Raw genomic sequence first — 15,512 nt, 5'->3', positions numbered from 1 at the left:
AACAAGACATTTTATTTCTTTGTCCCCTGTAAAATGTTAGCTGCTAAGTGCTTTAAGCTGACACAGATTTACAGCTAATGGCCTGTGTCTTAAACCTATGAGCTGTGTCAACCAGTATTGCACATATCTGCATAGGAGAATTTTCTAACAGGAAACTGAATACTTGGTAGTTCAAGCTACACTCCCTAAATTGTACACCCACCAATTCTGTGTCTTCATTCACATGGAAGGAATTAATACATGCTGGGAAATTACACAGAAAATCACTCACTGTGCTCCTTCTTTATGATGGAGACCCCTGAAGCTCACTGCCTTAAACTTCAATCTGTGTCCTAGCTATTGCCTAATCTGTTTCCCCCTGTAGTGTACACAGTGCTGTTCCTCCTCTTGTGATCTGCAGGGAGAAGCCCTGCTCCACACACAAATCTTTTTTTTTTTTTTTCTCCTGTTACTGCAATGGACAGTATACTATATAACTCAAACTGGTAATTTTAGAACCCTGTGGTGCTGCAGACCTGTAATACAAAAATTCAGGTTGGTCAGTCAGGGGGACAGCAAGGGCAATGTGGCTACAGACAGGGTTCAAGTCCACCTACATCTGAGACTTTGACTAAAAACCACTTTTCTTTTTTGTTTTGTTTTGTTCTTCAAGAGAGGGTTTTGCTTTGGAGCCTGTGCTGGAACTCATTCTGTAGTCCAGGCTGGCCTTGAATTCAGAGATCCGCCTGCCTCTGCCTCCCAAGTGCAGGGATTAAAGTTGTGCCCCACCACCGCTCAGCACTCCAGCATTCAAAACTATTTTTCCAAAAGGCTGGAGATGCAGCTGTTCTACAATATGCCTTTAAAGCACACCGGGACTTAATGATGGTTGTGACACTGTTATGTCCCCATGAGCAGCATGTTAGAGGCCTATTTTTTGATGGGTGGATGGGCCTTTTGGCTGGTTGTAAATCAGGGTGGTCTCCTTTGTTATGGGAATATGGCTTAATGTCTGGTTAATCTTGGTGAACATTTACATCTTATCCTACTAATCTCTAACAAGCATGGCTAGCATACTACTTATCTTTGGAGTATTTGGGAGGAAGCCCTCCCTTAGCTAAATTCTACTTTGTGTAACTTAATGTCTCCTAAGAATTGATAAATCCTTATACCATCAATTCTATTACCTACCATCAATTCTAATCTACATCACAGTTTAGCAGTGGAGTACTACTCGGAACAGGAGATACATTTTTACTCCAGACAGATCCTAAAACTAAATGTTAAAAATACAGAACTTCTGAAAGATACTAGAGAGACCACGGCTCTACCAGTTTAGCAAATCTGCCCTCCATAATGATAATACAAGCACTACAAGACCCAGCATTTCAGTGACTTCCACAAGGATACTTCTAAGCGCAGTCCCACTCCCAGTGATCTGCAGACCCAGTCCTCGGAGTGAAGTTATGCAGAGGCTGCTGCCCAGGCCCAAGGAGTGGCAAGGACTACCAGGCAGGATCAAGAAGGACGTGCAGGAACACGTGGATCTGGCCGCTAGCTCCCACCCAGCCGAGGAAGGACACGGGTTCCCTCGGCTCAGCAGTACGCTCCTCCCAGTCTGAGGATGATGGCCCCTAGCTGAACATGGCCAGCCACTCCTCCCCATCTGGGGACAGCAGCCTCTCACTCACCATGATGCAGCTGCCGAGCTTGTCTACGCTCTCTCCACAGCGGAAAACACACCGTAGCCCGGGAGCCAACTTCCAACGTCCTCACGGCTGAAAACAAACCGCAGCACAGGAGACAACTTCCGACTTCTTCAGCAAAGGTGCTGAGTTAGAAGCCTGGTGCCGGAAGAACCCTCCCATCTGACTAGCGGTTCCGCTGGAGGCTCTGATTGGCTAGTGAGGCCTGAGTGACAAGACGGGGTGAGCTGAAGGGACATATCCCTGTGGTTCTCAGCCCTGGCTTCCACCTGAAGCACAGATCTATCCCAGGTTAGCTGGAGATTTGTGGCAAATTCAAAAGCAAGTCTCTTGTTAATGTAAACCAATGGGTTCCGTTTTAAAAGGAAGTATACAAATTTAGAAGGAAGCTAATCAGACAGTGTTGCACAAGAGGAACACAGGGTATTTAAAGAACATAAACAAATGTCCAGAGTAGTGTTGAGACTGATAGCCACAGCAACATATGCGGAGTTGATTTCTCAAGATCTGAAGCAACCCCTTCCCAAAGGCCCTGTCTCCAGATCTTTTCCAGATCTCTCAAGCATTTTACTGGTTTTTGAGATGGAGTTCTGTTTTTGCTCTATACATCAGGCCTTAGACAAACCTCCCAAGGCCTAGGCAGATCGCCAAATTTGGAGAGGCCTAGTTTTTCAAGTATCTTCTAGAAGTTCTGCACTTCCCATTTGACATTTAGGTGCAAGGTCTATTCGCAGTTAATTTTGTGGAAGTTATAATTGGCATCTCATGTACTCCATTCCTAAGTTGTGATGTAAAAGAAGAACTGGTGATATAGAGGATTTACCAATGCTTAGAGATAGTCACACAAAGTAGAATTCAGCTAAGGGGGGAGGGGCTGTAAAATACCCCAAAGATAAGTAGTAAGCTAACCAGGCCTGTTAGAGGTCAGAATGCTAATTTAAATGTTTGTTGACTTTTTATGTATACTGCTATTGGTCACACATCTGTGGTAAAAACAACTAATGAGATCTTCATCCATGAAGAGTCTAGAGAGAAACCTCTGTGTAAAGATTTCTCTATACTAAGCTTGGGCATCATAGTTTTAAGAGGGATTTCTTAATAGTATTGTACTGGATTCTGCACACATGTTTTGTTATGTATTTGCTATTTCTTTGTATCAACTACAAAGACACATTAAAAACCATAAGTGTGCTTATAGTAGTAATGTCATGTATTATATGATGGCTACCTTGTATTTTCTCTAAGGTTTAGTTTAACAGATTGTACCTAGGAAATATTATTACATTATCTTTTTTTTTTTAAAGATTTATTTTATTTATTATGTATACAGTGTTCTGCCTGCATGTGTCTTTGCAGGCCAGAAGAGGGCACCAGATCTAATTGTGGGTGGTTGTGAGCCACCATGTGGTTGCTGGGAATTGAACTCAGGACCTCTGGAAGAGCAGTCAGTGCTCTTAACCTCTGAGCCATCTCTCCAGCCCATATTATTACATTATCTTATACACAATTTCTATTCAACTTTCTTTCTTTCCTTTTTTTTTTTTGGTTTCTCAGTGTAACAGCCTTGGCTGTCCTGGATCTCACTCTGTAGACCAGGCTGACCTTGAACTCACAGGGATCCACCTGGCTCTGCCTCCCAAGTGCTGGGATTAAAGGCGTGCGCCACCACTGCCTGGCTCTATTCAACTTTCTTATATTTAATTGTTGTTGCTCAGCACTTTTTTATTTCATTTTTTTAAATTTATTTATTTTTCTATTATCAGCTTGATACAGTATAAATTCTTATCCTAACAGTGAAATGTTTCATTGAGGCTTGCCCAGTAATTGAGTAAACCCAAAACTTATTATAAGCCACAGTCATCCTAGGGTCCCCCCTGGTAGGTAGCCTCCCTCGTTCTGTGGGTTGCAGTCTGATTGTTCTTTGCTTTATATCTAGTATCCACTTATGAGTGAGTACATACCATGTTTGTCCTTCTGGGTTTGGGTTACCTCACTCAGGATGATATTTTCTGGTTCCATCCATTTGCCTGCAAATTTCATGCTGTCATTGTTTTTCTCTGCTGAGTAGTACTCCATTGTGTATATGTAACCACATTTTCTTAATCCATTCTTCAGTTGACAGGCATCTAGGTTGTTTCCAGGTTCTGGCTATTACAAATAGTGCTGCTATGAACATAGTTGAGCATGTATCTTTGTGGTATGATTGAACATTCCTTGGGTATATGCCCAAGAGTGGTATGGCTGGGTCTTGAGGTAGATCGATTTCCAATTTTCTGAGGAACCGCCATACTGATTTCCACAGTGGTTGTACAAGTTTGCATTCCCACCAACAGTGGAGGAGTGTTCCCTTTGCTCCGCATCCTCTCCAACATAGAGACATTCTGACAGCTGTAAGGGGGTATCTCAGAGTCGTTTTGATTTGCATTTCTCTGATGATTAAGGATGTTGAGCATTTCTTTAAATGTCTTTCAGTCATTTGTGATTCTTCTTTTGAGAATTCTCTGTTTGGCTCTTTAGCCCATTTTTTAATTGGATTGTTCAGTATTTTGATATCTAGTTTCTTGAGTTCTTTATTTACTTTGGAGATCAGCCCTCTGTCAGATGTGGGGTTGGTGAAGGTCTTTTCTCATTCTGTAGGTTGTCTTTTTGTCTTATTGACTGTGTCTTTTGCCCTACAAAAGCTTCTCAGTTTCAAGAGGTCCCATTTATTAATTGTTGCTCTCAGTGTCTGTGCTGCTGGTGTTATATTTAGGAAGTGGACTTGTGTGCCAATGTGTTCAAGACTTTTTTTTGTTTCTTTTTTTTTTTTTTTTTTTTTTTTGAGGGGGAGTGTTCAAGACAGGAGTTTCAACCTGGCTTCAAACTCACAGATCTGACTGCTTCTTCCTCCCAAGTGCTAGGATTAAAGGTATGAACCACTACTACCCTGCTTGGAATGCTCAGTTTTGGGGATTTTTTGTTGTTGTTGTTTGTTTTTTTGTTTTGGTTTTTTTTTTTTTTTTTGGTTTTTTTTTTTTTCCGTTTTCTTTGTCTTTTTTCTTTTTCTTTTTTTTTTTTTTTTTTTTCCAGAGCTGAGGACCGAACCCAGGGCCTTGCGCTTGCTAGGCAAGTGCTCAACCACTGAGCTAAATCCCCAACCCCTGGAATGCTCAGTTTTAAAGCAACATATTTAGCTCAATTCCCTCCTAAGTCTCAGGGATCACTGTGGAAGATATAGCAGGAAAAGCATGAAAGGTAGAAGTGTTCTCTGTTCCTCTAGACCCAATACCCTCAGGCTTGTCCCTTGTGCTACAACAGATCACCAGCCTCCCCACTGTCCACATCTCCTGTGGATCCCACAGACAATCCTCTCTTAACCTCCCTCCCCCAACTATTTGCTGCATCCCAACCTCCAGCACCAGCAGGCATTCCCTGTGAACACAACAGAGGAAGGTCAACAAATCAGGCAACACACAGCCATCACACTCTTTCAAAAATCCAAAGAGGAAACAGAAACCAAGGAGCATAACATACACCCAACAGGGACAAATCCAGACCTAATAATCATCCCAAACTCAGATAACCTAGATGCCGGAATAGGAACTTAATCAATAATAGCCAAGGCAATATATCTCCACCAGAGTCCAGCTATCCTACCATAGCAGGCCCTGAATACTCCAAAATAGCTAAAGCACAAGAAAAAGACCCTGAAGCCAACTCTATGCAGGTGAAAGAGGTCCTTAAAGAGGAATAAACAAATCCCTTAAAGAAATCCAGGAAAACACAAATAAACAATTGGAAGAAATGAATAGATCCTTTAAAGAAAGCCAGTAATAAACAAACAGTTGAAGGAAATGGAGGGAAAAAAAAAAAACTCTCCCAGATCTGAAAACAGAAATAGAAACAATTAAGAAAACACACACAGAAAATTCTTGAAATGAAAAATTTAGGCATGCAAACAGAAACCCCAGAAACAAACTCAACCAATAAATTACAAGGGATGGAAGAAATAATCCCAGGCATTGAAGACATGATAGAAGAAGTGGATATATCAGTCAAAGACAATGTTAAATCTAAAAAAAAAAAAAAAATCCTGACACAAAACATTAAGGAAATCTGGGATACTATGAAAAGACCAAATATATGAATAACAGGAATACAGGAAGGGGAAGGATACCAGCTCAAAGGCCCAGTAAAAATTTTCAACAAAATCATAGGAGAAAATTTTCTTTATCTAAAGAAAATGCCTATAAAGGTACAAGAAGCATACAGAACAACAAATAGATTAGACCAGGAAAGAAAGTTCCCCCACCACATAATAATCAAAATACTAAACATACAGAACAAAGAAAAAACATTAAAAGCTGCAAAGGGAACAGATCAAGTAACACATACAGACAAGGCTATTAAAATTATAACTGAACTCTGAAATGAGATCCTAAAAGCCAGAAGGGCCTGGACAGATGTGATGTAGACTCTAAGAGACCAGATATGACACCTCAGAATATTATACCCAGGAAAATTTTTAATCAGCATGGATGGATAAAATAAAGTATTCCATGATAAAGTCAAATATAAACAATACCTATCTACAAATCCAGCCCTATAGAAGGTGTTTCTTAGAAGGAAAACTCCAACCCAAAGATGATAACTACACCCATGAAAATATAAGAGTTAAATCATCTCACACCAGCAAAATCAAAAGAAGAGAAACACACACACACAAGCCGGATAGAAGAGCATACATGAAATTCTATGAAACTTGAACTTAGTCACACAGTTAGGAAATTTTAAAGTTTTTTTTTTTTTTTTTTTGCTTTAGAAATGTTACTGTTAATTACAATGTTCCGTATATTAACACAAGATGGGCTCCTTCGGTATAAAAAAAATGAAGTAAGTTTTAAAAATATTTTTATCTTCAATAAAATAAATGTCAAGTTTACAGAAATTGTCTAAGAAGAGTGTATGAGAATGCATGACTTTAGAAGGGACTGCTAAGAGGCAGGTTGATCTCTAAGGCTTTGAGGCTATCCTGATCTACATAGCAAGTTCTGGTGTCTTGCATGGGCTCACTCTCATGGAGTGGTCCTCAAGTCAGATCAAACTTTGGTTGGACACTCCCATAAGTTCTGTGCCAACATTGCCCCAACACATGCAGAACTTACAGTACGTCAAAGGTTTTGTGGCTGAGTTGGTGTCCATGTTTCTCTTCCAGTAACCTACAGAGTACCTCCCTGCACCAAAGAGACTAGAATGTAGGTGTGAAGGCTCCATGCAGGCATGAGCTCGACCTCTGCTCATTCAGTGAACTATGTGGATATTGTCCTCAGCAATGGGGCCATGGTGTCAGTTTGGGAAGAACAATTCTCTGTCCTAGCCTGAGTTGTTTAGAGATCTCCACAGAATCTCCTCAGCTAATGACCCAACCCAATGTAGCCCACTCCTGCCACTGAAAGTCTTGCCTGAATACAAGAGATGGCCAGTAGATACTGCATATCTTCATTATTAGGAGACCTCACTGGGGCCACCCTCATAGATTTCACAAGGTTTCCACACATACCCCAAGTGACTCTCAATTCCAGTCGTTTTTTCCACTACCTTCTCCCACTATCTGCCCACACGTGATTCATTTTGTACACATCCCTTCCTGCCCGAAGTCCATCAGCAAAATCTATTCTATTTACTTTTCCTAGGGAGATGCATGCATCCTGCTTAGAGTCTTCCTTGTTGCTTACCCTCTCTCAGACTGTGGATTATAGCATGATTATCCTTTACTTAACAGCTAATGTCTACTTATAAGTGAGTACATATCATCTTTGTTTTTCTGGGTCAGGGTTGCCTCACATAGGATAACTTTTTTTTAGTTCTACCCATTTGTCTGCAAATTTCAAGATGTCATTTTTTTTCTAACAGCCGAATAATACTCCATTGTGTAAATGTACCACATTTTCTTTATCCACTCTTCTGTTGAGGTACATCTAGGTTGTATCCAGTTTTTGGTGATTATGAATAAAGCTGCTATGAACATAATTCAGCAAGTGTCCTTGTAGTAGGGTAGAGTGTCTTTTGGGTATATGCCCAAGAGTGGTGTAGCTGGATCTTGTGGTAGACTGATTCCCAATTTTCTGAGGAACCATCATATTGATTTTCATAGTGGCTGTAGAAATTTGCCCTCCCACCAGCAATGGAGGAGTGTTTCCTTTGCTCCACATCTTTGCAATCATAAGCTGTCACTTGTAGTATTGACCTTAACCATTCTGACAGGTGTAAGATGGAATATCAAAGTAGTTTTGATTTGCATTTCTCTGATGGCTAAGAATGTAGAACATTTCTTTAAATGTTTCTCCACCGTTTGAGATTACTCTATTTAGAATTTTTTTGTTTAGATCTGTACACCATTTTTAGTTGGATTATTTGGTTTGTTGATGTCTAGCTTTTTTAGTTCTTTATAGATTTTGGATATTAGTCCTCTATCAGATGTGCAGTTGGTGAAAATCTTTTCCCATTTTTGTCCAATTAATAGTGTCCTTTGCTTTACAGAAGCTTTCAGTTTTGTGAGGTCCAATTTACTAATTGTTGATCTTAGTGCCTGTGTTATTGGTGTTTTGTTCAGAAAGTCATCTTCTGTGCCACTTTCTCTTCTATCAGGTTCAGTGTATCTGATTTTATGTTGGTGTCTTTGATCCATTGGACTTGAGTTTTATGTAGGATGATAAATATGAATCTATTTACATTCTTTTACATGCAGACATCCAGTTTGACCAGGACCATTTGTTGAAGATGTTGTATTTTTTCTTATTTCTGACTTCTTTATAAAAAACCAGATGTCCAATGAGGTGACACAGAGACCTAAGGTAGAACCAAACTCAACTGGTATAAAAAAAAAATGAATGAAATTGTTCACAGTGATATTCTGCTATACTCATAGATGAGTGCTTTGTCATCAGAAAGGCTTCCTCTGACAGCAGATGGCAGCAAGTGCAGAGCCCCACAGACAGACATTATGTGGAGAGAGAGAGTCTAAACTGGAGGTCTTCATCAGGCTCCTTCTCCTTGGAACTCAGGGAATCCTAAAGAAGAGTGGACAGAAAGATTGTAGGAGTCAGAATGGGACTTCACCAGGTCCTCTGTATATATGCTATGGCTGTTGGCTTGGTGTTTTTGTGGGACTCCTGACTGTGAGAGCCAATGGGTCTCTGACTCTTTTGCCTACTCTTGGAACATTTTTCCTCCTGTTGGGTTACCTTGTCCAGCTTTGGTGGAAGGGCTTTTGCCTTGTCTTATTGTAGTCTGTTTTATGGTGTTTGGTTGCTGTGTCTTGGAGATCTGATCTTTTATGATGGAAGATGGAGGGGGAATAGATCTGGGGAGGGGATGTGTGTGGAGTGCTAGGAAGAGTGTAATGAGAGGAAACTGTGGTTGGGACATATTGTGTTTGAGAAGAATCTATTTTAAAAACCAAAATATGGGGTTAGAAAGCTACAGTGTTTCTTAATTTTCTAGAAAATTTTCAACATTTACTTCAGTTATACAAAATGATATGAAGTTTATATGTAGTATAAACATTAAAAGATAGTAGGTAGTAACTATGAGATCAAACCATATTGTATTTATTCTTGCTCATAGTATTGTTAAGATTAGAATTAAACACACACAAACAACCAATAAACTATAAGGTAATTACTATAGCTGTAGATACATAAAATGTGTGCCAAATAACTAATAGCTATCATTTCAAAATTTCTAGTCAGTAGATTTTGAGTGTAAAAATTATCCAGAGCTAGTCATCACATGCTAGAGATATACAATGAAATGTCACACCATAGCCCATGAATGCATACTATAAAAACAATTAAAAGTGAAAAACAGTGCTGTAATAGTAACTTATGGTAAGGTGAGTACCTAGATTCAATCCAGAAGATTGAAAGGATCTGACAAATTCTGAGCATTTTCTAAAGAAGGTCCACTGTTGATTATTTTTTCCCCAATCCACAACTCTTCTAACTCTATGACCAAGAAAATACAAAGAGCAAACTCTCAAGCTGTATGTCAGTTTTAAAGTTATCAATATACAATGACCACAGTACCCTCAAACTTGCCACCTCAAGTGTATAAAGGGACTTCAACTGTATAAAAAAGAAAATCATCAATTATCTAATATATAGATTTAGTATGTTACACAAAGTACCAATAAAAGATACAGATTAGACTATGACAGTGATGTACAAACTGCTGTACAGACACATCAATAAATTACCAACTTGTATGAACACATAACTATTAGAATCTTATTCTAGTTTCTTCAAACAAAGAAGACACTACTATAACAGAAGACTTCAAAGACAGGTACATCAGGAATAACACCATGACTAGCCCTACCACTTAATTACCTACAAATTTTACTTCCTTAACCAAACAAAAATTCCTTTTGGTTCTATATGGCTAAAAGTAAAACATATATATGTCAAAATGTTCAGATGAAAATTTAAAACGATACTTCAAATAACCTGTTAAGTCAAAATGAGAGTAGATTATAGAAACTAGGGAAGATGGAGCTGCAACTACTTCCTACCATCACCAGACAGAAGGCATTTACAGAAGTACCTATCTATGTCTGTACCACGACTCCCCAGACATTTCTGAATGCCATGGTGGGAGGTATGTGTAGCTAATGGAGCTGGTATAACAACAATTTATAATTTAGGACAGTCTCTCCAGCAAAGAATTGCCTGATTCAAAATGTGACTAGTGATACAGTAAATCCCAATTGAGGTTTCTCTAAACTTAGAGGAATCATACTATTAAGTGCAGAAAAATATAATCCCGACACAATTAATACCAAAAGAAAAATTTTATCTGTACAAGTCTGAATATAAGATTGTGAAACCATTTTCACTATCTCTTTATATGTAAGAATCTTCAGCGGGCGGTGGTGGCGCACGCCTTTAATCCCAGCACTCGGGAGGCAGAGCCAGGCAGATCTCTGTGAGTTCGAGGCCAGCCTGGGCTACCAAGTGAGTTCCAGGAAAGGCACAAAGTTACACAGAGAAACCCTGTCTCGAAAAGCCAAAAAAAAAAAAAAAAAGAATCTTCAGACTCCTTTCATTTCTTGAGAAGAACACACTCCATGAATTATTCTAGCTAAATAAATGCCAATAAACTTCCAATAGGTTTTGGACAACATCAAATGATTAAATGGGATACTGGTTTTATTATTACAGTAACACATACAACCTAGTGAAAAATTAAACCAGAAAAATGAAATCCAATGTAGCTAAAGTTCTTTCTCAACCATTATTTAAAACTTTAAAAATAGGCTAGGTGGTGGTGGCACACGCCTTTAGGGAGGCAGAGGCAGGCGAATCTCTGAGTTTGAAGCCAGTCTGGTCTACAAAGTGAGTTCCAGGACAGCAAGAACTAAGCAGAGAAACCTTGTCTTGAAAAACAAAAACAAAAAAAAAAAAAAGAAAAAGAAAAAGAAAAGAAAAATATAGATATGATAGGATAAAAGGGTAGATTATTGAATCTACTTTTTTTTTTTGTTTTTTTGTTTTTTTGTTTTTCGAGACAGGGTTTCTCTGTGTAGCTTTGTGCCTTTCCTAGAACTCACTTGGTAGCCCAGCCTGGCCTCGAACTCACAGAGATCCGCCTGGCTCTGCCTCCCGAGTGCTGGGATTAAAGGCGTGTGCCACCACCGCCCGGCTATTGAATCTACTTTTAAAGAGCAACAACTTGTTTAAAATTGCTATAGATTTTAGTTTATTACAAATTTATAGTTAATTTTGTTATACTGTATAATATATATATATATTTCTACTCTTGTTTAAAGTATGTTTATGCAGCTCATTTGAAATTGTAATGTATAATTAAGAAATATAGATTAATAGTCATCGATGATAATAAAACTTATATTAGTTAAGTTTTTTAGGTACACATAGATATATTTCAATTAGGTAGGTAATCTTCAAACACTTCAAAGACATACAGAATATGGCATTTAAAATGTTTTAAAAACTTAGACTTTCTGGACAGTGAGACACATCTGCTCCAGGCAGCACTGATTTACTTCAAAGAGAAAGATGGGCATCAAAGACACTATATGAAGTTTATCTTCTTGGCAAAAACAGACATCTGGGCAAGAAACTCCTCTGGCCTGGACTGCTGATAATATGTTATATAAACTGGACAAGCAGAACCCATAGAAAAATGACCAACAAATTTGCCAAAACAAAGCAAAATGGTCTTTCAGTTTCCTACTTTGCAGAGGAGACTACTAGATAGTCTACAGGACTCAGGAAGAAGCAACGGAGAGACTCTAGGCCTATAGGCCGAAGGTAATGCCCCAATGTTGCAGAGACTGTCCAAACAGCCAGCTATCTGTATCATTCTAGAATTTTGGAAGTTACTTACAATGATTTTCCTGTTTACCTAGGTAATATTATATCCTTCTGGGGTCTTTGATGTAGTTGAAGACCAAATAGTTACAATTACAATTTTTCTTCATTACGATAAAAGATAAATTAGGAGCCGGGCGGTGGTGGCGCACGCCTTTAATCCCAGCACTCAGGAGGCAGAGCCAGGCGGATCTCTGTGAGTTCAAGGCCAGCCTGGTCTCCAAGCGAGTTCCAGGAAAGGCGCAAAGCTATACAGAGAAACCCTGTCTTGAAAAAAACCAAAAAAAAAAAAAAGATAAATTAGGTATAAAACTTTAGACTCACAAATATAGGATAGATAGAATATTTTCTTTAATTTTGCCAAATACAAATAGACTACATATTATAACTGTAATTCTTCTTGATAACTGTTTTGTTGTATGTAATTTTACTAGATTAAAGTTAAAACCTTCCTTTTTTTATTAGAAAAGGGGAAGTGCTATGGGATGGCATTCTGTATGCTGTGAATATGTGTTGCTCTGATTGGTTGATACATTTTCTGTCTCCAAATAAAATGTTCTGTAATTCTTTCTAACTTAATACTTTAAATTAGTTCCTACAAATTAAGTGCAATTTTAGTCCTATTTAGAAGATTTACTGTATCTTTCGCTACAAGTTCACCCTAATAATCTGCGAACTGAGGAGGTAGAGGCACATGGGTCAGGAATTAAAGGTCAACCTCAGCTACATATCCACTTTGAAGCTGGCTAAGCAAAAATAAATGAAGAAAATAACAAGAAAATAAATTTCATCAAACCTCATTACTTTTCTCATTCAACAGCTATAGAAACCTACAACTTACACTCATTCTAGGTATTTGAAATATCCATTTCTAAAAATCCATAATGAAATTTAAGTTTTAATATTTACACTACATTCACATCCTATTAAACCTGGAAAGCTAACACCTCTTTTACTCGATATTAAATGGTACTTCAAGATTGTATAATCCTAGACAGAGAGCTTCAAGCATTCAAAGACTGATGAGGGAAGAACAAGCTAGTCTGTCTTTTCAGGAAGGACAATGATCTCAATCTTAAGTGGTCAGCCCTAAACACATACAAATGCAGGCAACATACTAAACTTAGTAGGGCAAGGTGTGTGTGTATGCATGTATTAGTGTATACACAGCAAAGATCAACATAGAAGAATATATCATAAATTTGCAAAGGTGTGCCTTCATCCACTGAACCATCCCATCAGCCCAGTACTTTCAATTTTGTTTTTATTTCTGTTTTCCCTTTTATTGAATATAAATTCTTTTCTCATAAAATATATCCTGATTGCAATTTCTTCTCCCTCTATGCCTCCGAGTTCCTCCCCTCCCATCCAGATTTGCTTTCTTTCTGTCATTTATTAGAAAATAACATACTTCTCAAAGATAGCAACAAAACAGAACACAATAAAATATAATAAAACAAAAGCCATCATATGGAAGTTGGGCAAGACTAACCAACAGGACAAGAGTCCAACACAAGGCACAAGAATCAGAGACTCGATCATAAACCCAAGAGTCCCATATAAACACTAAGCTGAGTGCCACCACAGATATGCAGACCTCTGCAGGCCTTGTGCTTGCTGCCTCAGCCTCTGTGAGCTCCTATGAGCTTTATGCATAACGTATGTAGAGGGCCTTGATTTCATGGTGTCCTCCTTCCCCTCAGGCACTTACACTATTTCCACCTCCTCTTCTGAAGGGTTCCCTGAGCTCTGAGGGAAGGACATGATTGGGACCTCCTATTTTAGAACTGAGTATTTTCAGTTTTAAAATTAAACCCACCAGAAACAAAAATTATTATTTGACTAACTCCCAGAAGTTTTGAGGGGCAAAAATTAATCACTCTGATGTTAAGTATTTTTTAATTAGCATACCAAGTATTAGTTTTCTTTATGATATTTTTAAAAGACAACTTGTTTTTGAAGACCCCCCACCTCCAACATTCCTACCCTTTTGTACCTTTCCATCCCTAATTGACTTTTTGTCAGTTTTCCTGTCACAGGCATTTTATTATTACACTCCCTATCTCCATTAGGACAGCTGTTTTCCCTTTCTCCCTTATAGTTCATGACCTGCCAATAGCCACATCACTGCCACACAGTACAAACATAAAAAGCTAAGATCTGGGGACTGAGGAGATGGCTCAGTCTGTAAAGTGATTGCTCTACAAGCATGAGGACTCAAGTTCTACTCCAGAATCCCTTTCTCAGTTCTGCAAGAATTCTTTTTCCCAAAGTCTGGCAATTGGACAAAACTGGCATTGCCTCCAGGGCTTGAAGAAAATTCCTATTGCTAAAAACGTGTCTTTCTCCTTATCTCTGACAAAAGGGACCTGTTGCTAACATTAACATATGACTGTGGTGTCTATTAGCATGACAAGGGTGAGGCTTCCTCAGGTCTACTCATGAGCCCCACCTCAACTCACATGTGCCCTTCATTCCAGGTGAGGCAGGATGATCAGAACTGGATAAGGCTACTACAATGAAACCTTCTGTCAACAAAAGACAAAACAAAAAAAATCAGACTGCTAAAAATAAAATAAAATAAAATAAAATAAAATAAAATAAAATAAAATATAAAATAAAATAAAATCAGACTGCTTATATTTCAACCCTATTCTGTAGATCACAAAAAATTTTGTTTTTTAACTCTCCTAAGAAGAGTCAATGAACATAATTCTGTCTGTGTTATTATAAAGCATAATTTTTAAAGAAAAAAAACTATCTCTGTTTTCACTTGACCAAAAATACTTATTCATCAAATTATTGAAATATAAATATCAGTAAATTAAATTCTGTATCAAATTTCCAACTCTCTTTGTCAAGAATTTAATAGAGTAAAAAAGTTTATCTTAAGAAGGGGGCAAGGTGGCTTCTTCTCGAGAAACTTTTGGTATGATTTGAAGTTGAACCATCTTTTAAAATAGAAAACACTAGCACGTAACAGCTTGGCCTAGAGCTGAACACTTCACTATATAGATGATATATTAATGGCTGCTAAAGATAAAAAACTTGTTTTTGATGCCTTTTCTAAATTACAAAAGGTTCTTAGCCTGGCTAATTTACAAATAGCCCCAGAAAAGGTACAGGTATCCTTTCCCTATCATTATTTAGGTCATGAATTGTTACGCACAGGCATACGTCCACAAAAGATTACTCTGCGTATGGATCAGCTATGCACGCTTAATGATTTCCAAACCTTTCTGGGAGATATTCAATGACTTCGGTCCACTTTACAAATTCCAACAGGTCAGCTTCGCCCTTTGTATGATGTCTTTTTTTTTTTTTTTTTTTTTTTTTGGTTTTTCGAGACAGGGTTTCTCTGTGTAGCTTTGCGCCTTTTCCTGGACCTCACTTGGTAGCCCAGGCTGGCCTCGAACTCACAGAGATCCGCCTGGCTCTGCCTCCCGAGTGCTGG

General features: G+C 38.4%; 1 protein-coding gene across 1 annotated transcript in view; it reads right to left on the bottom strand.

The window, feature by feature from the left end:
* The window catches only part of LOC131896935 (zinc finger protein 431-like), a 47,176-nt gene extending 45,356 nt beyond the window's left edge, over window positions 1-1,820 (bottom strand). The window contains exon 1 of the mRNA XM_059247784.1: window positions 1,671-1,820. Coding sequence (XP_059103767.1) covers window positions 1,671-1,673 — 3 coding nt within the window. The 5' untranslated portion in view covers window positions 1,674-1,820. The remainder of the gene's footprint in view (window positions 1-1,670) is intronic.
* Between the last annotated feature and the right edge of the window lie 13,692 nt (window positions 1,821-15,512).

Source organism: Peromyscus eremicus, chromosome 20 (assembly GCF_949786415.1).
Source record: "Peromyscus eremicus chromosome 20, PerEre_H2_v1, whole genome shotgun sequence".
NCBI classification, from domain to species: domain Eukaryota; kingdom Metazoa; phylum Chordata; class Mammalia; order Rodentia; family Cricetidae; genus Peromyscus; species Peromyscus eremicus.
This window is presented reverse-complemented; position numbering and strand designations above follow the sequence as displayed.